We start from the raw sequence: 21,849 nt of genomic DNA, 5'->3' as shown, positions 1-21,849 counted from the left end.
ATTTCATATGCCTTTGCATATGCTATTTTGCTATTTGCTCATCCTGGAGTGCTCTTCCCATTTTTCTCCCTTGATAAACTCTACTTATCCTTCAAAGCCCAACTTAAGCGTCATTCCATATAACAGTCATTTTTAACGAAGCTTAAATGTCATCCCATATGATAGTTATTTTTTAAACACCCACTTGTGTCCCTGCCTCCTTTCCTAATAGCTCCATAACTCAGCACCTCCTTCTTTTGTATTTCTACCACCCTATACTCAGAATTTCCATTATAGCACTGCTCACATTGTACCATATATATTTGCTTTCCTATCCATCTCTGCTACTGGACTATAAACCTCTCTAGGGCAGGCACTATTATTTATCTTTCTATTCTTAGTGACTGGCACTTGGTAGACACTCAATAAATGTCTGTTGAATTTGTGGACCATTCCTTACTCTGCATCACCTCTGCTCTTATATAAAGGGATATCTCCTTTACTTCTCATCTTCAGGGAATGATGTGTTCCACAAAAGTATATTTTCCAGACAACTGAAATTTACTTCTTAAAGTATCAAAATCTTCTGTTTAAATCATGTTGGTAGGAATTTATTTTTCTGTATTTTCACACGTGTGCTAGCTCTCGTAAGTAAAATATACTAAGCGTAATGTGTTCCTTGATGACCTATCCCCAAAAGTATCAGGGTATGTTTGGTTGGAATTCATGACATCCGCTGGGACCACTGATGGTATAGGGCTTTTTGCCTTCACACCAAATAACCCCATTTTCTTGTAGTTTTTGAGTTATGGTGCTTGCTTCTTATAGTTCGGTCACCATTTCTCATTGTCAGTGTTCTTGCTCTAACAACACTACCCTTTGCTCTTTTTATATACGTTTCAATGGATATTAAAATTACAAAACTAATGTATGTTCACTGAAAACAAACAGAAGTCTATGGAGTAAAAAGTCAAAGTCCTCCCTTCATTTCTCTCTAACCCCCAACTGTGTCACGTCCACACTCACACTCCCTAGCCATAACCATTGTTAACAGTTTAATGTATCCCTACAGGCCTTTTTCTGTCAATGTATGTGTACATGTATACGGACAAATATCAAATCATATTATACATACTGTTATATGACTTGCTTTTCTCACCCGACAATATATAATAGGTATCCCTCTATGTCAGTACATCTTAGTCTATATCATTCTTTTTAATGGCTGCCCCCTTTTAATTTGACAATCTTAATCAGCTGTGAATGGGAAAGCCAAATAATCAAGCTTATTAGAATTGTACCTAAGAAAGAATAAATCGGCTCTGAATGAAGGCTTGTGTAATTCTCCTAGGAGGGAAATGTGTTAACTTTAGTGCATGGACTTTGTAATGTTTATTTTGGCTATTCTGGGACCCTTTTTGCTTATTTCCTGCTTCATTGTGTTTTGGATAGCTGAGGTTGCTGGACGTATGACCTGTGAATTAGTGAGGTATTACATATTCAATTTTGCATTATATAATTTTGCTCTGGTTTTATGAGGGATTTGCATTTATTTTTTTCATTTAGATTGCTGTTATAGACAGTGATTAGTTCTTCTGGTTTCTAAGTACTTGCATCGTAGTGAGGACCACTGCGTGTAGTAGCAGCTAAAAATATTTGGCTTGATGATTGAACAGGCCTTCTTGTCTGTATCATCTATCTGTGAGAATGGGCACTGGACCTATGGGAGCTCTCTAAGTTAATTTGAGGGAGCCTTTTACTACTGATGAACATTAAAGTACTGACATCATCTTGTGCTATAAATAATAAAATCTTATTTAGGATTTATATAGAGTCTTCCTTCTGCTTTCATCTACCATACTAAAATGGCTAAATCTTGTTGATGCTACCTTTTAGATCTCACTGTAATGTGTCCCCTCCTCTCCACTCACTCTGCCCCAGTACCTTGGTTCAGGCTTTACTGTATCTCAACTGAATTACCTGAGATAGACTTTTTAATTGGCCTCACTGCCTCTTGTCTAACCTCCACCTTGCCCACCCAGCAACTAGTGCTTGTTTTAAAACAGAAATCCTACCATGCCACACCCCTAAAACCCTCTAGGGGTTTCTCATCATCTATAGGATAACGTCCACTTTCCTTAGCTTAGTATACAAAGCCTTTTGTGATTTGACCCACTTCTCCTGCCTATCTCTTGCTGCTCAATGTTTCATACTTCAATTTCTAGGGAAATCAGTGGCTTATAATTCCTTTAACACACTACACAAGAGAATTTTCAATAAATGCTTGTTAAATGAATGAATGAAATACCTTATGTAGCTAGGGTGACCATTTGACCTGCTTGGGCCAGGATGGCCCTTATTCACATTTGTCATCCCAGTGTAATTATTAAAGGTGTCCCTTTTTTTATCATCAAACTTATCTCAGTTAGATCAATAAATTCTAAGGTCATCCTTATTATAGTAATTATCAAATTGATTTCTAACTCTTTCTTTGTTTCCTCTACTAGATGGTGAGCTCTTTGAGGATAGGAGTTCATTTTTACATCCTCGTTTATTCATTCAACTAAGAGACTGATGCTGTTAGGTGCTTAGGGTATGATGTAGAATGCAACAAACAAACATGGTTCTTGACATCATGAAGTTTACAATCCAGCAGGAAGTAATAATTTAGTGGAAAGAATAGAGCCTAACATAATAAATGTTGGTGTATGAATGAACAATTAAACATGGATTAGAAGTTCCTCAACAGGCCAGGCGTGGTGGCTCACCCCTATAATCCCAGCACTTTGGGAGGCCGAGGCAAGTGGATCACTTGAAGTCAGGAGTTTGAGACCAGCCTGGCCAACATGGTGAAACCCTATTTCTACTAAAAATTATTTGGGCGTGGAGGGGCATGCCTGTAATCCCAGCTATTCAGGAGGCTGAGGTAAAAGAATCGCTTGAACTCGGGAGGCAGAGGTTGCAGTAAGCCGAGATCACACCACTGTACTCCAGCCTGGGTGAGAGAGTGAGACTCCATCTCAAAAATAAATAAATAAATAAATAAATAAAAATAAAGTTCCTCAACAAACAATCCTGATACCATGAATTACACAAATAGTCATAAGTGTAGAACTCTAAGTGATCAAATTAACAATTTATTTAGAGTTGCCAATTAAAATTTTAAAATACAAATAGCACACATATATGTAAACATGCTTAATATTTAGATGCTACCTTAATATTAAACATGAGTAAAAAGGACAATGAAATAATAGCAAGAATGAGATTCTGAGTCTCATTCTTTTTAGACAATTTATAATCCTATGTGGTTCTCTGCAAAGTGGATTATCAGTGTGTACTCCATTCCTCCTCACCCTCCCTTTTTTTTCCAGACGAGAAATCTGAGGTTTTAGACACTGAACCACGAAACAAAGGAATGACCTTTTTTTTTTTTTTTTGGCTCCCAGACATGATCTCGGCTCACTGCAACCTCCACCTCCCAGGTTCAAGCGATTCTCCTGCCTTGGCCTCCTGAGTAGCTAGGATTACAGGCATGTGCCACCATGCCTGGCTACTTTTTGTATTTTTAGTAGAGATGGGGTTTCACCATGTTGGTCAGGCTGGTCTCGAACTCCTGACCTCTTGTTCCACCCGCCTCGGCCTCCCGAAGTGTTGGCATTACAGGCGTGAGCCACCGCGCCCGGCCAGGAATGACTTCTTAAACTAGGATTTGATTTTGGTTGAACTTTGCTTTCAGAACTAGAACTACCTGCTATCCAAGACTTGTTAACCACGTTCTCATGGGCAAATTACAAAACCCTTTCAACCTCAGTTTCCTCTCATAAACTAGTGGTAATATTATCTCCAGAATTAATCTTAGGAGTAAATGAGATTATGTAAAGGCATTTAGTCCCATAACCGGGCTCCTAGAAAGCACTCAGGAATGTTAGTTCTCTATCCGTTTCCCCTATTTATCTTTCTGTTTGATGAATTATAGGATGATATGAAGTGATTTGAAAAGAACTGTAATATAAACATCAATAAAACACCAATAAAAAGTTTATTCTCACATCTGGATGCTAAACTAGGCCTTCACCTCATCCAAAAGGTACAGTTTTATTAATATTCATTTATTATTTTATTATTATCGTCAAAGACCCAGAGAAGCATTCCAGGAACAAAGCAGCAGGTAAGATTTTTCTGGAAAAAGGTAGAGATTTTGAGGGAGCCAGGATTTGGGGGTCATTTAAGCAGCAGTGGATGTCAGTCTTCAAGCTTTGCCCATTTACTCTTGGTCCCTTTTGGTTCAGGAAAGGAAGAAGAACAAGCACCAAACCATTCACTGAGACCTTTGCGGGTTGGGGAGGAGGGATGTAAACAAAAGTCAACGCTCTCTTTAGTTTACAATGGCTGGCGACCCCAAGACTTCCAAGCTCTTTGGTGAGGGCCAGTAGGTCTGTTCTCCAGGAGTGCCCTGGGTCTGGACTTCATTTCCCAGAGTCCCTTAGTGCCCTAATGTATTCAGTGCTCAGAGTGCCTGTATGTGTGTGAGTGTGAGAGAATGTGTGCGTGCGTGTGTGTGTGCGCGCGTGTGTGTGTCTCCGAGTCCCTGGGAGAGTGGAGGCTCATTCACTGATTAGAGCCAGCGCTGAGAGGCAGCACTGCTCCTTCTCTCACGCCAACCGAGTCTTTTGATCTGTACATGCAATCCCAGGCAGCTCGCGAACACAAACCCGGGGCCAGCCGCCTACTGCTGCTGCTGCCGCTGCCGCTGCCGCCGCCGCCGCCGCCGCTGCCTCCGCCAGCTCTGCGCACCCGGGACTTTTCATGCACCACACTCTCCGCCCGCTTCCCTCCGTGTCCTGAAAAGTGCGACCGTTCTCCCAAGGAATTTCCACGGCAAGTATGGAGAGCAGAAAGGGGTGTGGACGTGTGTGCGTACCCAAGAGGGGTGGGTTCGAGGGCAGCCGGCTTGTTCAGGAACCTGGCTAACTTTCCGGGTCCGTTTCCTAGGGATTCGGGCGGTTCCCCCCGGACGGAGGCAGGGGCTGGGACTGGGACTGGCGCGTCTTGGATCATCGCGACGGAGCCTCTCGGCATCGGCGCCCTGCGCGCTCCGTGCGCTGCCTCGCTCAAACTTTCCGTCTTGAGTTTTCCTTAATGTGTTTTATTTGGGGAGGGGGGGGGGAGGTGCAAGGGGGAGGGACCAGACGCGGGAATTGGACAAGTAGGGAGGGTTAGGGCACTGCAAGGGAAAGGGAGCAGGACTTCTTTTCTCCATCTTTCAATAAGCCCCATTCCCACTTTGTTCGGGTCGATCGCGAGAATGCCTTCTCGCCAGGCTCCCTGGTGCACCCCCCGGTGATTTCCGGGCTCCCCTGTGTACCCCGCGTTGATTTCCGGCGAGGCCAGGGCTGGGTGGTACTCAGTGGGGAGCCCGAGGCGGCGGGCGGATGGAGAAGGGGCGATCCGAATGAGAAACGACCCCTACAGCCTCCACCCCACACACAGCCGGCTCCGCGGGGTACCCGGGGAGTGACTGTTTAGCCCGGAACCCCGGGTGCTCGGCTGACTTTTTCCTAGCCCGGGCGGGTGTGAAGGGTGTGGAGGGAGGGAGGTGGGGTGGGATAGAGGGATCCTCTGCCGGCAGAAAGGAGGCAGGTGCTAGCATAGAGGCGGATCATTCTAAATGCCACCGGTAAACTCCCCACTCCGGTGGGTTGGACCGGCCTGGCCGTAGAGCAGCCCGACACGTGGGATCTCCCGGGATTTTCGGGGTCGGGACCCCCTCTCCCATCGGTTCTACTGAGCAAGGCGGGAGGACGATCGTGGAGACAAGGGCGCCTTACTCTGTTTGTAGTTTTATTTTTATCTTAGACCTGCCTTAAACTGAGTAACAATTTCTCTTCTGACTTGAGAACAAAACTTTTTAGTGAGCACGCCGGTCGCTGCTGTCCTGCGGCCACTGCCGCCGCGCTTGTCAGCCCGGGCCGAGCGACCTTCTCTGCCCGGAGCCCAGCCCCGCCACCGCGCTCCGGAGACTCCGGCCTCCCCCACCCTACCCCCGCCCCCCAACCCGGGGCTTTTCAGGGCTCGGCCTGGGCGTTTCGCCTTTGTGCTTTGTAAGAGAAAGCCTTTTCTTCCAGGGCACAACAAACTTGGGCGGAGAGCTTCCGTGTGGCCCCCCGGGCGAGGCCGCCCACGGTGGTGAGGCCATCCAAGGGGATGCCCGGTTCGTCCCCCGCTCCAGGAGCCTCTCCGAGAGCTCGCGGCCCAGGTCGACCCAAGCTGGCGAGGGCGCGCAGGAGTCCCGAAGTAGCGGGAACTAGGGCAGTCAGGAGGCAGGGGAAGAGCTCTCGCTTCCCGTTAACACTCTGCATTCTCGGGTCTTGAATGCAGCTCCAGCGGAGAGCCCGTGTTCCGGCCCTGAGCCGGGTGCGCGTCGCACTGGGTGGGTGCATGGGGCCCGGGCCATAGGTGTGGGGGCACAGCCCTGCCTGGCTGGCCCGGGTCGTCTGGGGTCTCCTGCCTGCGCCGGCCCCCTGTCTCGGGAGCCGCTGAGGGGGAGAGCACGGCGCTCGCTGCCCACGACGCCCAGCAGCCACGTCTTGCCTCTCGCCTCCGCTCCGGACTCGGCTTGAGGGGCAAAGGGGAGAGAAAGGAAAAATAAAGAGAAAAAAGGGCGTCAGTGAGGAAGCAGCGAGGAGACTAGGGGGAGCAGAGTGGGCAGGGGGCCTTTGCCTTGCCTGGCCTCCTCCTCTTTCCGTCTCGCGGGCTCTTCCTGCAAAGGGGAATGAACAGAGGGGGGAAAGGCAGAAAGAGCGTCGAGGAAAAGCGGTGCTGGCGTCTTCCGTGCCGATCCCTCCTGGCCCTCAGAGACCCGGCAAAAGTGGCGTGAGTTCGCTCTCTGCGCTTCGGGGCGAGGTTGGGGAAGGCCGAAGAAGGGGCGGCGACGCGTCGCGCCGCTGGTGGCCGACGGGGCCGGGGCCGGGCGCGGAACGAGCGGGGACACACACCTGTTCTGCGAGCCGCGCCGTGTGCCGCGGCCGGACGGCCGCCGTGCGGACCGCAGAACCCTCCCTTCCGCACCGCGCATCCGCAGTCCAGGAGCTGGAAGGGCCCGGCAGCCCCGCGCCGGTCCGCATTTGCAGGAGAGCCGGAGTGGAGGAGTCCGCGGCTGCCCGCTGAAGCGGTGGCGTGCGGCGGCGGGACCCGGGTGACCCCCAGGGCGGGGCTGCTCGGGGGCTGGAGGTCCTTGGACTTTGGTCGAAGGCTGGCAGCTCTGAGCCCCTGCCCCGCAGGCCCCGCGCGGCTGCGGACCAGGGGCCCTTGCACGTGTCGGTTCTTCCCGGACTGGCGCCTTGGTTGCCCAAAGTTAGGCGCAGACCGTTTCGTGCAGAGGTTGTTGGGACCTAGAGTATTCTATATACAAAGGCAACCGAGAGCCGGAGGGAGAGGTCAGGCCAAAGAGTAGTGGGCTTGGCTCCGCGTTGGCCCCAAGTTTATGTAGGTTTCGCCTTCACCTCTCTTCCCCCGTTTCTCCTGAAAGAGTTGATTTTTTCCCAGTCGAGACTCTTCCGACCTGAATAATGCACCCTCTCGCTAAGCCCGTATCCCAGCGATCCCGCACTCTCGGACTGGCCCGGGCTGTCTCGGATTCGCACCCTTTGGCCAAGCTGGGCCTGAATCCGGGTCCAAATCTGGGACCGATACCCGGCCGTGCCTGAAGCACAGGCGTCGGCCCTAGCCCGGGAACTGTGTTGGCCTTATGTTCCCTGAGCTGTCGCATATGGTGGTAAAATTTCTGTTAGAGCGGTGTTTCCAAATACCCCCTGGGCATTTGGTGTGCGGGAATTCTCTTCAAGCGAAGTCTGTGAACTTAAAAAAAAAAAAAATTCTTTCCTGCGTTCTTAACAACCCCCCACTACTCTGCCTCATTTCCCATTGTTCTTTGCTTTTTAAGTTCCCTGTTAATTTTTTAAAAGTTTATTTATGCAAAGGAAAAATATCGTTTAATTTGTTCTATTATTTTAATTCCTGGCTTTTGGAAACGGTTCAGAGACCACAAAAATGTCACCTGTTGTAATAAGCAGAGGAGTGTTGTGTGTGCATTTTAATTGCCAGCAGAGCCATAGTTTGGTGGGCGCCCTGAGCTCGGCTCCGGGAAAGAGCCCTTTGCAGCTTTCTTTGTGGCAGTCATTTGCAAATGGATTTGGCTCTCAGCTACGGCAGAGGCAGCGGCAGCAGCCACCGCTTCCTTCTACGCCGATCCCGGGCGCAGGTCAGGAAGCCCAGACCCTGGACCGGGATGGGCAGAGGATGGGATGGGAGATTACCTACTCTCTGAGACTTTGTCTTGGGCTTTCGGTTTTTCTGTGCGAAAGTGGCTAGTTCGCTCCGCAGAGCGCGGAGCGCTGCGCATCAGCCCAGCCTCAGACATTTTCACGTTCCAAACGCGGGCGTCTTCGTTTCATTTGTCTTGGTTCTGGCATGTTTAACCACGCAATTAGTAATCTCACTAATTATTCAGATAGCTGGCGTTTTGTAATCACTTTAAAGCAGGATCGGGAGTGTGATTTAAGAAACAAACAAACTCCCACAGATACGGAACTGAACCAAACCCATTACGTCAAGGATTTGAAATTTTTTTTAACTCAATATTTGTTGGTCCCTCCGTCCAGCCTCACTGCCTGCCAGACAATTTATTTAGCTTCGTGGATTGATCCCTCCTCCTTGTTTAGTTAATTCAACAAAGACTTTTTGCAATCTGTTTGGAGTTTGTCTGATGCCGTGGAAAAGTAGCTGATGATTTATTTGGTTGCTTTTCGATTTCTGTCTTCAGCCCTTCTTTCTCCTCCTTTCAGCGGGGATGTCAGCTGTTATTACTTCCTATTGATCCCTTTGCAAAGTGAGAAGTGAACTAAAATTAATGTCAATTCCACTGCTCAGATCAATAGCTGGAGTTATTTTAATCTGGATTTGCACGAAGTGCTAAATTAAAAAAAATCAGCATAGAGTCAGAAAAGTAACAGTTACTTACTTTCCCTTTGCCCAGTTCTTCACAGTCACCCAAATGCTCCATCAAGCTGATTATCTTACAATCCATATTTTTTTAATTAAGAGGGTCAGTTAGTTTTCTTATTTTGGGTTCTGTGTTTAAACCCATGACATTTTGACATTGGGAGTGTATTAACTATAGATTTTCATAATGACTGTGGTCGGCTGAAGCCTCATCTATACAAGTTGTTAATGTGAGGAGAGGGTAAGAAAGAAAAGGGAAAAGAAAAAAGCACTCCCCCTCCCCCATGGAGACCAACACGCCCACGCAGTGGAGTAAGAGAGATGTGGCCTGGAAAAATATTGTTGATTTATTTTCAGTGTAATGAAGTTTTCAAATGAATAACCAGGGTTGAGTGATTCACCGGGTTCTGTTGGAGTGTCCGGTGCTGTCACCAGATTCCTAATTTATGAAACTCATTTAAGATAATGAGGTGATCTAGGAAGTAAAAATAGCAAGTGAATCCTGGGGCAGGGGGAGGTCGTATTGTGAGGGGGAAACATTCCTCCCTTCACACTCAGTGTGTTATGTTTGTCCTTTTCTCTAGTTTGCCTCATATAATATTGCTTGTTCATAGACAAGTAGCTATTTCTGTTGTGAAGAGCTGCTTGGAACCCTTGGAACAGCCCTAGACCCACTTTCAGAGCGTCCATGTTGTATGACCATTAATCTGACTAGAGAACAGCCAAGAACAGGATTCCCAGACTTGTCAGGCTAACTGGCTGTCCTTGGCAGATCATTCCCTGCACTGCTATAACTTGACAGGAAAGTTATTTAAAATTTGGAAGAGAGAAAAATCCGTTAATGTGAGATACATAATCTGGTAATTTAGCAATGATGTCTATAAGGAAAGATGCCAAATGAGGAAGCAGTCTGATGGTGTCCACTCATCTTCCCAATTAATAACAGTCATTGACACGTCTGCTACAGGATGGGAGAAGGAAATACTCTCTTTGCACTGCATTAAGCCAGGAGGATTCAGCTACCGTTTAACTGAGGTTTCTCCATTTGAGGGAATACCAAAGATACTCCAGGTGGGCTTTTTAAAAGGAAGGAGGTAGATTTTATTTCTGATATGACTCTCCATTTAAAGGCTGTAATTTGTAGCAGACGGTGATTTTTGGTTATGCTTTGAGTTTCATTAAGTTTCTATTTCATGTATATTTTTGATGTAATAAGTCCTGGTATTCATCTTTATGTTGTCCTAGCTTTTGATATATAGCCCTTCTCCCAGCCCCCACTCAAAATACACTTTGGAATGGAACCAGCGACTATGAAAATGTACAACCTAAATTTACAAGGGAAACTGAAAGAAGTCTCTCCGAACTCCAATTTGTTCCGAGGGCCTTTATTGGACATCAGCTCTAACTGGGCCAATAAGCAGAGCAAAATAAGTCAGAAATTTTGTTAACATTTTGTTCTAAATGTTAATGGCAAATCCAAGGCAGTTTACAAATCTACTTAAGAGTGAGTGCATTAGTAACTAAAATTACCGATCCGTTCTTTGCTGCCCTTAGAAGACAGACGCTTCTAGAGAGCGTATGCCAAAGGCACCCATTATGGTTTTAAATATTGTCAGAGACGCCAGGCATTTTATTGATGAAGGTTTTGTTCCTTCTCAGAAAAGAGAAATAGAAAGCCCATGTGATTAGAGAGGGGTGTGCATCAAAATAAATGTTAATGCTGTTTGTTCACATAGCACTTTTTTCTGGAAACAGATGATACATGAAGATGTGTGAGTGTGTGTGTATGTATGTGCCAATGTGTATCATTTATCCATGTGTATACTTTGTACTAACTAATATGTACAAGTGCTCCTGGTCTGGATGAACTTGAATTAGGGATATTTCAGTATCAGGGAGTTGTTAGGGGAGATGAAGAGAGGATGCATATGTGGGGAATCGTATATGTAGAATGTGGTCTCTGAACATCAGGCCTGCCATGAGTGGCCTGTGGATGCAGGTGGAAGCACTTTAAAACATAGACCCCCACTTAATCTACTGGATGGCTTGGCCTTCCAAAGCTCATTTGTTCAGGGAATATCGTATTTGGAGGTTTTATGATATTTTTTTCTTTGCTGGGCTCAGGCGCATTTCACCCGGAATGTGTAGGGACCAAAGTCAGCTACGCGTACATCACAGTAAGTTGTCTATTGATTTTCCTGAATGAAAATGGTCTGATGCTGCTGCCCACTGGCTCCTAAAGCCTGTGGTGTCTCTTGCCCGAGCATCTGTAAGCCAGAAGGATGGTGTTTCGATCACTTGGGGGTTTCCCTTTTTTTCCTCCCCCTGACTTTCCTCCCTCTTCTTTTTTTCTCTTTGCTGTTTCTACAGGTCTTAGAAGGGAATGATTCCCCAGTAATATTCCCTGCCCTAACCCAAGGTGCCGCTTGGCCTCCCTCCCAGGGAAGACTGCTTCTTGTGTAACGCCGGCCACAGAAAGAGACTCCGATGGACTTACACCGGGCAGCCTTCAAGATGGAGAACTCATCCTACCTTCCCAACCCTCTGGCATCCCCAGCACTGATGGTCCTGGCATCCACGGCTGAGGCCAGCCGTGATGCTTCCATCCCTTGTCAGCAGCCACGACCCTTTGGTGTACCTGTCTCAGTTGACAAGGACGTGCATATTCCTTTCACCAACGGTTCCTATACCTTTGCCTCTATGTACCATCGGCAAGGTGGGGTGCCAGGCACTTTTGCCAATCGTGATTTCCCCCCTTCTCTACTACACCTCCATCCTCAATTTGCTCCCCCAAATCTAGATTGCACCCCAATCAGTATGCTGAATCATAGTGGTGTGGGGGCTTTCCGGCCCTTTGCCTCCACCGAGGACCGGGAGAGCTATCAGTCAGCCTTTACGCCGGCCAAGCGACTTAAGAACTGCCATGACACAGAATCTCCCCACTTACGCTTCTCAGATGCAGATGGCAAGGAATATGACTTTGGGACACAGCTGCCATCTAGCTCCCCCGGTTCACTAAAGGTTGATGACACTGGGAAGAAGATTTTTGCTGTCTCTGGCCTCATTTCTGATCGGGAAGCATCATCTAGCCCAGAGGATCGGAATGACAGATGTAAGTACTTTGGTTCGAGCCCTCCCTTACCCGCAGTAAGCCCTGCCTCACTGTGATGTTCAACAGGTCGGTGGCGTTTTGCATGCTCCTAGTAACGGGAAGGGCCAACTACTTCCCTTTCGCTAGCTGTGGAGTGCTAACCTTTGCTTGTCTCTCATCAGTGAGCACTGATAGTTCTTGAAATGTTTTTCTGAAAGTAGCCAGAGGCAAGGTGGCCCCAGCACAGCCTTTCTCTCCGGGTCATGGTGGGCTTATTCTCTGAGGACTGGAGTGAAGAGGGGTACCACTGATGTAGTGGAGTAAATGTCATTTCATTAAGAAGTGTCGGCTCCTAGGGAATTTAGGGGGCCTAAAGAAACATGTCCACCCCTCCTCTCTTTGCTGTCCTCATTATGTTTGTCTGATCTTAGTGTTATTTTTTAGCTTTTCCATTGTATCACATCCAGCAGACTCTACGTGATTCTATTTTCACAACTCTCAGCCCTTGTCCACATCAGGCTATTTTTCAGAGAAGGACAAAGGTGTCGTCAATCACCATAAAGCATTTCAAACAGCTGTGTTTTCCTTGCGATCGCAAGGCTAGAAAGCCGACTTCTCTTGGGATTTCACAGGTTTGCTGGATGCTTATCCTGGGGCTCACTTTTAGGACTAGACACGGTTGACCTGTGGGACTGCTCCATATTTGATGTTCACAACTATTATTAATTTCTGCTTATGAAACAGTTTTTTCTCATGTTCTCCAAGTGCCTTGTTGGGCTCTGGCTACACTTACTCATAGCTGGAACTAAACCTTTATTTGGAACTTGTAGACTAGGAGTGCTGAACCCTGCAATCTTTTGCTCTAATATAATCAGAAAATAATTGTGTTTTGAAGCTTTTGGGCTGTGGGTAGACAGAGCAGTTTTCTTCAAGCCTGGTGAGAATTTATGAACTGAGGGTGTTTTTTCCACCCAACCCTTTGTTCTCAGATTTGCTTCATTTTATTTTCTTAAGAAAACTACATCTGAGGTTTGCCTTCCCCTTTTCTCTATTTTTTCATGCTCCCGTCCTCTCTATAACCACCAACACGAATACCATTTTTTCCCTCCTCTTTATGATGCCGAGGAGAGTAATAGAGACATTGCAGCTCTCTCCCCTGTCGCCACTGCTTCCTCAGGCTGTCTCCTTGAATTAGGCACTGTGTTAACTTTCCTGCGCTAAAAGGCATCTGCCTAAACCCAGCGTACCTTTTCAATAAAAGTCATCATAAAATCAACCTGCCTTGTAAATCCATCGCTCTTTGGTTTTGAAATATGTTGCAAGTGTGTCTTTTATGTCAGCGTCTGTAAGCCGGAGACCTCCCCACTTAAGGGAGAAGGCTGCTGGCTGACAGCACCACTGCTAGTGTTGTCCTCTCACTTTGGCTTTGGCTCTCTTTCACCTTTTCACTTTCTGTTGACTTGTGTGTCTTGTGATCCTGCTTCTTGGATATACCTGCTGAACAGGTATCGGCATTGTGTTGGTCAATTTTATTTTATTTTAGTTTAGTTTTTGCTTGTCCGGTGATGTGTAAGTGATCAAGGCTAGTTGTAATGTGACCTCCAGCTAAAACTGCCTTGTGTTAGGGTATGACAGGTTCTACCCTTTTTTTTCCCTCCAAATACAAGTTGAAAATTAAATCCTCTCATAACTAATATGCCACAAAGTAACATCTGGAGATTGAGATCCCTCTCTTCTTACCTAACAGATCCAGCTTGTCTCCATTTTTCTATCTTTTTAGCCCAAACCTGTATCAGACTCCAGAGCAGGAGGAAGCTTGTTAGTCAAGTCAGAACTCATAGATGTGGATATCCATTCCTCTCTGAGTGTCAAAGCCATAACTCTTCTGTTTGCCTGGTTTGCATTGTGTGGTGGTGGCATCCCCCATGGAGATGGATCCCTCACACAGGAATACGCCTGGGTGGAGAAAAATTAAATGAGTCTGTCTCCCAAAGTGAAATGGAATTCTGACCTTGAAATTAATGAGATTCTGATCAGAAGGCTGGGGAAACTTCTTTATTTCCAATGTAGTGTTATAGAAATTGGAGTCCTTTTCTTCTTTCATTTAAAATATTCTTCCCTTATAGAGTACCTTGTGTTCTCCTTTTTTCCTTGTACACAAGCATAAAACCTATAGGAGTGTCTGTGAGGGGAGGGTGTTTGTACACCCACGTTATTATCCAGAGTTGCATTTGTGACTAATCTTTAATAAGAAACAGAGGTGTAAAGTGAAAAGGAGGCTGTGCTACCCTGTGGTCACCCTGGATTTGTGCTCTTTCTTCCCTTCCTTACCTTAGGTGGTTAGCACATCCCTCACTGGGTCACACTGGATAGCATTTGTGCTTTTGATTGCGAATTTTTGGAAGGCAGGAGAAGTATTTTTCTGTAAGGAAGGGTTGAAGAGGCACTAAGACAAAGTCTGCAGCAGCTTTCTTGGCTCCTGTCATATGCCGACGTGTGTCGGAATATTTATGGTCTGCTTTATGTAAATACATATTTAAGGGCCGTTAGAAGGCCTGATTATTCCCACTAGATGCCTTTCAGGTCCTCCCTACAGAACCGTTTTGAAATAAGTAATATTTCTCAGATAATCGAGTGACAGTATACAAGACTGCTTCCAAAGGGAGAGAGAGCTTCAGGGGCAGATGGGGGCGGTGACGGGGGATGGGGATATGAAAAGACAGAGGATAAAAAGTGTTCAGACCAGCAGAGTGATAGGACACAGTGCTTTTGCCAGATTGCCCAAATTAACCATATATGGTTAATATATACACACACATATATGTGTATATATGTATATATATTTATTCTTAAAATTTAGAGTTAATTGCTGATTTGGTTGACTCGTTTTTCAGTTCTCTTCATGTAAATATCTTTTCATAAAATATTTTTTAAACATTTTAATTAAATGCAGCAGTCAAACTCCGAAGTAAGCATTTAGCTTTAGAGTTTTGTTGGTGGGTGGGGGCGGGGGGTGAGAATGGGGATGTGTGTCCTTTACTTAGAGCAGAAGTTTTTATGACTGAGTTTTAGGTCATTAAGAAATCAGTTGTATAATGGAAACACTGACAGTTTTTACTGTTGCAGCCACCCCCTGCTCACACACTGCATCAATATGCAGATATGTCCACTTGCGAGCCCACTGGAAAGAGAGGCCTGCAGACATGGTGTAATGCACACATGTTCTTTCTTAAATCTGGGTAGTGGTAGGCAGGATTTCTTTTGTGATTAAACACGCATTTTTGTAGACAGAAACATAGCTATTTGGGTCAAACATCATCTTTCCTGGTAGGTGATTCTGGTTTGCTCGCCTGTCCAGCCACCTGGCTTCACAGGTGATTCCTGAGGGAGGTGTTGGGCTCTATGGGAAACAAGCAGCCTTTACTCTACAGGACTGACTGACTTGCCCTGGAAAATGGGAGAAGCGTTTTGTGAGAAGCCATTCATGGAGGATGCGTAATTCCCCAGGAAGGGGACTGAGGTAACTCCTGTTTATTGTCACTCCCCGAACCAGTCCCCAAGGCTTGTTGTCCAGGGAAATAATGCTAAAATTTATGGACCAATTACAAATAGTTCACGTGTGCCTTACATATGAAGTGTCTACAGCGATGTTTCCTAGGGCCTTTAAAATAAACATTTCCTCATTAAGGAAACTTTACAACAAAAGGGAAGATAAGTATTGTCTGCTGTCTTGTGTTAGAATCTGTACATTTATTACCCCCTTAGTATTCTGACTCCTGTCGTGTGCATTTCCTGATGGTTCTCTTCAGGCTGCCCCTGTGCCCAGATTCCTGCCTGTGTGACACAGCCTTTGGCCAGCCTGCCAGCCTATCCACTCAGCCCAGATTGGAGTTGGCAAAGTGTACATGCTCACCACAGGGCCGAGAGGGCCCAGAACTGCCCACGTGGAGCGGTGACTGGCCCTGCCTTCTGGCTTTACCCCAGGGATGGACACTGGGCACTGACCATAAGTGGCTTGACTTTGCCCTCTTTCCTTGACCTTCACTGTGGTCAGGCAGAGTCACAGGGAGGCAGGAAACCTGATGGCTCACAGCAGCTCCTGGATGTTCCGCTTTGCTCTCATCTTTGATGTACTTGGGCAGCCATTCTTGGGTCCCAAAAGCCCTGAGTAGGAGATGGTATTTTGTACTCTGTGTCTTTATAAAGGCGTGTATCATTGAAGACCCTGTGTTCTAACAGTCAAATCAGCTGAGCCCATCTAGGCCAAAGGCAGCCTGGAATGGGGAGGGCTGGGGTGAAGGGGATACTTTCCAAGGGCTCTGGGAGTGGAGTGGGCAGGGACTCCACTCTGGGCTTTTAGGAGAGTTGCTCTTGCTAGGGAGAATGTTTGGGGCATGCCAGGTGGCCAGGCTGCACCTCTGGGTTGCAGCTGGGACAGATGACCACTGGGAAAGGGCCGGCAAATCGCCAGAAGAGCTGGGTCAGATGCTTCCCTCTGTCCTGACTGCCCAGACCTAGCCTGACTCTCCCTCAGCTGCTCCCGGGTTCTCCCCCACTCCCCGGGGGCAAGAACTCCTGTGATGTGTGTGGTTGTTTCTGGTTGTTCACTCCCCACACAGTCATGGAGACTCTTTTTCATGCTGCTGGGTTTAATTGTCTTGTTGGGATAAAGAAATGTTTGCACAGCTAAAGTGGAGCCGGGCTGGACGGGAGCGGTCCCTGATGGCTGCAGAGCCATCTGGCCTGGCTTGGCTTGGCTCGGTGCGCCGCTCGCCCGGCGGCTGGGCTCGCTTTAGCTGTGCTCCCGCTCTTCCCCTGCCCTCGCTCCACGCCGCGCCGCTCTGTGCGCCGGCTGCCTCCTCTTACGGCCGGAATGCCTAATCACCATGGTGAGAAAACGGACACCGCAGCCGTCCTCCTTCCTCGCCCCGCGCCCTCCCTCCCATCAATTGTCATGCAGAAGTGATCCGGGCTGCCGTATCCTCGCGGCCGCCCGCCAGCCCCTCGCCGCTCCCGGCAGAAGGGTGGCTGGTAATTGATCGTCTGGGGGAGGGGGCGCGGAGAGGCTCGAGAACGGGCCCCGGGGAGACCAGGCCACGAAGTGGGCCCCGTTCGCTCACTTGCAAGGGACCCCCCCCAGCCTCCGCCACCGAGGCGGCTTGCAAGTGGTTTCGGAAATGTTGGTGATCTCGCCGTCGCTCTGCCGCACTTGGAGGCCGCGGGAGGACTCCGCGCGCCGCCTGGAGAGCCGGGAGCGCCCAGCCCGCGGCCGCACACACGAGAGCCCGTCGCGCCCCCCGCCCTGCCCCGCCTCGCCCTCCACGTCCCCGCGCCCCCAAGTCGCACTAAGAACCCAGTCCCCGATCGGTTTCCTCTACGCCGTCTGAGCAGAAGAGAGTGGGGACCGGGGTGAGGGATAAGGGGGGGCGCCCACGCGACGTCGGGGTGCATGGGAGCGCGCAGGAGGCGCTAGTGGGTGCACGGGGCGTGAAGGGGACACAGCGCGGGCGTGGGGATGGCCACTGCGTGGGGAGGGTTCTGCCTGGGGGAGGAGGGATGGGAAGAGGGTGGGGGAGCAGGGCGCGTGGAGGAGGGAGGTTGGACGTGTGTACAGTGCCTGGGGACCTCGCTGGCCCCTCGGTGCCCCCAGGACTCTGAGATTTCTCCTTTCGGCTCGAAATGTTTTTCCCTTCCTGCTTTTCAAATCTGTAAAAATGTTCCGGGGAATGTTTCCTAAGTCCAGGGCTCCGTGCTTCGGCGGGATTGCTGGCATTCGGGCAAGGCGAGTCGCGGTGGCCTCTGACGGTCTGAGGCTCGCAGCCAGCACAGCGGGACTTGTTAAAGTCCGGGCAATTTCTGGAACTCTTCCCACGGGAAGTTTTCCGGGGCTGCCTTCCGGTCAGCGGCCCCAGGTTGATTATTTTGTGGCCCTTTTTTGTTTGAAAACAAAAAAAAAACACACATTGTATCCAAATAACAAAAGTTGCTGTCCCTCCCCATCCCCTTTCCTCATTAGGCAGGGAAGAGGAAACTGGAAAATAGAATTATACTTTTATATTGGTTTTCTTATTTTTAACCCTTATTAACTATATCCATCTGGTTAATAAATGTTAGCACACATTGAAATGTATTCTTTGTAAATAATTGAGATTTGAAGTGACAACATATTTAATAGAGTTATATTTTTATAATAGGTTTTCTTATTTTTAACTCTTATTAACCACTTATTAACCACATTCATGTGGTTAATAAATATCAAAGCACACGTTGGGACGTGCTCTTTATAAATACTTGAGATTTGGAGTGATGGTACATTTCATTGTAAAATCCACAGTATTTTTAAACACCAAAATAGCAATATAGTTTGGACTTGCATATTTGCTCCTAAGAGTTTAACAGCATTTCCCAGCACCGTTTTATCCCGTCTTAAAGAGAGATGAACTGCAGACTGAAGGATAATTTATTGCTATATATCAACTAAAATGCCTTTAAATTTTTTTTTAAGTATTATTTAAATTGTGGCATGTATGGTTGAACAGAATGTGTTGCTATCCTTTGTAACTTCACATGTGTGCTACACGGTAGGAATTTGTAAGTATCTCTTTCTTTGCAGCAAGAAGGAGAATCTTCTGCGAAAGAACTTTCTTACGCCTTTTCCAGGAAAAGATCCTGGACTGGGACTACATGTTGGGCCTGGAGAAATCATAGGCTGTGGTATGAATCAGAACACCTGGTAGATGCTAAGTAAACAGAAGGAATTTATCATCTTCCAGCCTTACCCAATGGATTGGACCTTTCTGTTATCTTAATCACACTACTTTAGTTTTAGTGTTTAAAAAAATTACTATTTTTTGCCAGGTACCAGTCATATAAAGGGGTTCATTGCATATTGAATACCTTAAGGGTGGTGATTATAATCTAGTTTTTACTTTTAAGTTTTCATTATCTTACCACTCTTCAGCATTGCACAGAACAGTATGTGTAGGACTATGCTATCCCAAAGGCATAGAGGTTTGAGGAAATAAAGGAAGGACTTATTTATGCCTTGAGGTGTCATGATTACAAAGGTAGGGAGGGAGTTTTCCAAGAGTTTGTGAAATAACCTTTCTCAAATATAGACTTATTTTATTACTTGGGATACTGTTAATACAAAATTGTTTATAACTTAACAAAAATTTAAATCTACTTATTTCTCCTAACCCTTAGAAACGTGAGATTGGAGTCTATCCCCTCTCCAAATGTTTTCCCACAGCATTACATCCCCTATCGTGGAGTTCACACATACGGATCTGCTTTTGGTGTGTATTTTAGAAAAAAGTTTCTACCTAGATCCTGGCCGAAGTTGGAAACAGTCAATGATGTGGAGGTTTTGTAGACACATGTAACCATCTGGCAATTCGGATATGTGGCTGTCAGTTTTCTCTGTGGAATGCGTTCTGGTTGAAGACAACCTAGAAGAAATGAAAGTTGTGCTTTTGGTGGGGAGACATGGTGCTGTGTCCAGTACATTCTGTCAACAGATCTGAAGCTTTAGGAAAATCTGGAGCTATGTGAGTGAAGAAGGAACCTTTTGTACAGTCTTATGGGAAATCAAGCCCAGTAAGTTTGAGTGTGACTTACCAGGCAAGAGTCGTCTTTTTCCACCGAAATTCATTTGCAGACTAGACTTATGGCTTTACATCCATCTTAGTGCTGCAGAGACAGAAAGCTGTAGGGAAGTGGCAAGGGCCAGCCCTGGAGAGGCCTTCGCTTTATTTTCAGGTATATGATTCCCATTTAGGTGCCAGCTAATCCTATATCGCTCTCATTTGACCTTGCTTCTGGGGGTTTGATTTAAAGCAAGTCAGAGAGGCCTAGCATAATAAATACCTGTTAGAGGAATAAAAGCTATATTTGCCCCTTTGAGCCTCAACTTGAAGGTGTTTCAGATCAAAGGCGGGGAGGCAATATAACATAGTCATTATGAGTTTGGCCTCTGGAGTTAAGTCCTGACCTGTTAGCTTACTTGCCTTCTGATACCGGGCAGGTTACCTAATCTCTCTGGGCCTCAGTATTCTTACCTGCAAAATGGGAATTACACAAACTTAAAGGGTTGTTGGGAAGGACTAATGAGATTAAATACACAGATAATGCTTGGAACAGTTTCTCACACATACTAAGTGTTCAATACTTAGTTACTATTATTATTTCAAGGACAATCTGGTGGTATAACCTTCCTTGTTAGAAGCACCGATGTAGCCAAACACAGGGTCATTAACAACTAGCAATGTATGTAGGGTCCTTTCACATACTCATGCCTTATGGCAATGTGGAAAGAGGGAGGGAGAAAGGCTTGAAAGCCCATTTCTGTGATGGCTAGCTACTTCTCCTCCCTTCATTATTAACCATCCACCAGGATTAGCCCTGGTGTCCTCCTGACCTCTTTCTCCCTTGTTTTATTTAGAAGCAAGGTAGTAGTCGAGTTAGAGAAACTGAGTCTGGGAGTCGGGAGAGGACTTGACTAGGGTTGGATATCTAGGCAGTGGCCTGGGTTAAAAAAGCCAAATCTCACGGTATTTTCTTATTCTGAAATTTTATATTACTGGATATTGTTTGAAATCAATGGGTTATTAGAATTTGTGTGTGATAGAGATTCGGACTACATGTAATGAGATTTGCTGTAATAGTATTTGACCAGTATTTGAATTCACAATCCCTGGGTTTCTCGTGTGTCCTTAGATTTTAAGTTATACGGACACTTTTACCCTCTTGCCTATGTGAGACAGATCTGTGAACCTTCCCCCATCTGTGTGTGTCACAGTCCCACAGCATGATGGATTGTTTCTGCTTGGGGGAGGCTTAGGACAGGGCTTGAAGGGGCCTTGTAGGTCAGAAGAGAAATACAGCAGCAGGACTGAGATGGGGGTGCTGCCTGGGGAGGGATTAGCAGGGGGAAGGGGAGGGCAGGGTTGGGCGGGGCATAGTGTCTATGTGCATTCTCCTAGGACTAAAAGAGGGCTGTCCATTACCCTGAAGGCACAAATAAACTCAGTGTTTTTCTCTTTGTAGAAAAAAAGCCCCATGGGACTTGGGAATACCAGAGAATGACTCTGCATGTCAGTGGGAGAGGTGGGGAGTAGAAGGATGGGAGTGGGGAAGACTGACTCTGTGCCTGAGGACTTCGGATTTGAGTCTGTTATTTAAATAGAGTAGCTCATGTTTGAAGAGCCTCATGTCCACACATGTTTGTAACAGAAATAGCTGTTGGAGGCCAGTCATCTGATACCTCAGTCTCTATCAACTCCTTCATGGCTCCATTTAAAGGAAGGGTTCAGCTCGCCTTTCGAAGTAAAGTGTCTCTGAAGGTCATGGAGCACCCAATTCTGCTCCCTGTCTGTCCTCAGCCTTTCCCACATATGGTCACAAAGGTGTGTGCTAGGTAGGAAGGGAAATGCTGAATGTTCTTAATTTTTGGTTCTTAAAAAAGGGGAAAGTCTGGGATTTAGGTCCAAATGCCAAAATCATGGTTCAGAAGGAATTCTAGAAAAGGAGCGGAGCCTGAGAGGTAGCTGGAGCGGTAAGGGCAGTGGTGCATGCTCAGCTGAGGAATCAGCAGGACTGCAGTTAGGGCCTAGGCTTCAGCTTCCTTCCTGAGCAGTAAAATTAAAAAAAAAAAATCCTTAGAACAACAAAAGTCTGGACGCATGGGCTTCCTTCCTGACAGGCCAACCTGGTGGGGCTTCATTCAGACCGAGCAGCAGTCAAGGCTGATTTACGGGGGAAAAGAACCCAGACAT

General features: G+C 46.9%; 1 protein-coding gene across 2 annotated transcripts in view; it reads left to right on the top strand.

Annotated features, from left to right (window-relative positions):
* Nucleotides 1-11,351: 11,351 nt before the first annotated feature.
* Nucleotides 11,352-21,849, top strand: part of RNF220 (ring finger protein 220) — a 247,230-nt gene continuing 236,732 nt past the window's right edge. For both annotated transcript variants that reach the window (XM_007979016.3, XM_007979015.3), the window contains exon 1: nt 11,352-12,094. In XM_007979016.3, the coding sequence (XP_007977207.1) occupies nt 11,470-12,094 (625 nt within the window). In that variant the 5' untranslated portion in view covers nt 11,352-11,469. The remainder of the gene's footprint in view (nt 12,095-21,849) is intronic.

Source organism: Chlorocebus sabaeus, chromosome 20 (assembly GCF_047675955.1).
Source record: "Chlorocebus sabaeus isolate Y175 chromosome 20, mChlSab1.0.hap1, whole genome shotgun sequence".
NCBI classification, from domain to species: Eukaryota; Metazoa; Chordata; class Mammalia; order Primates; family Cercopithecidae; genus Chlorocebus; species Chlorocebus sabaeus.
Note: the sequence above shows the minus strand (reverse complement) of the source record. Positions and strands in the feature narration are given on the sequence as shown.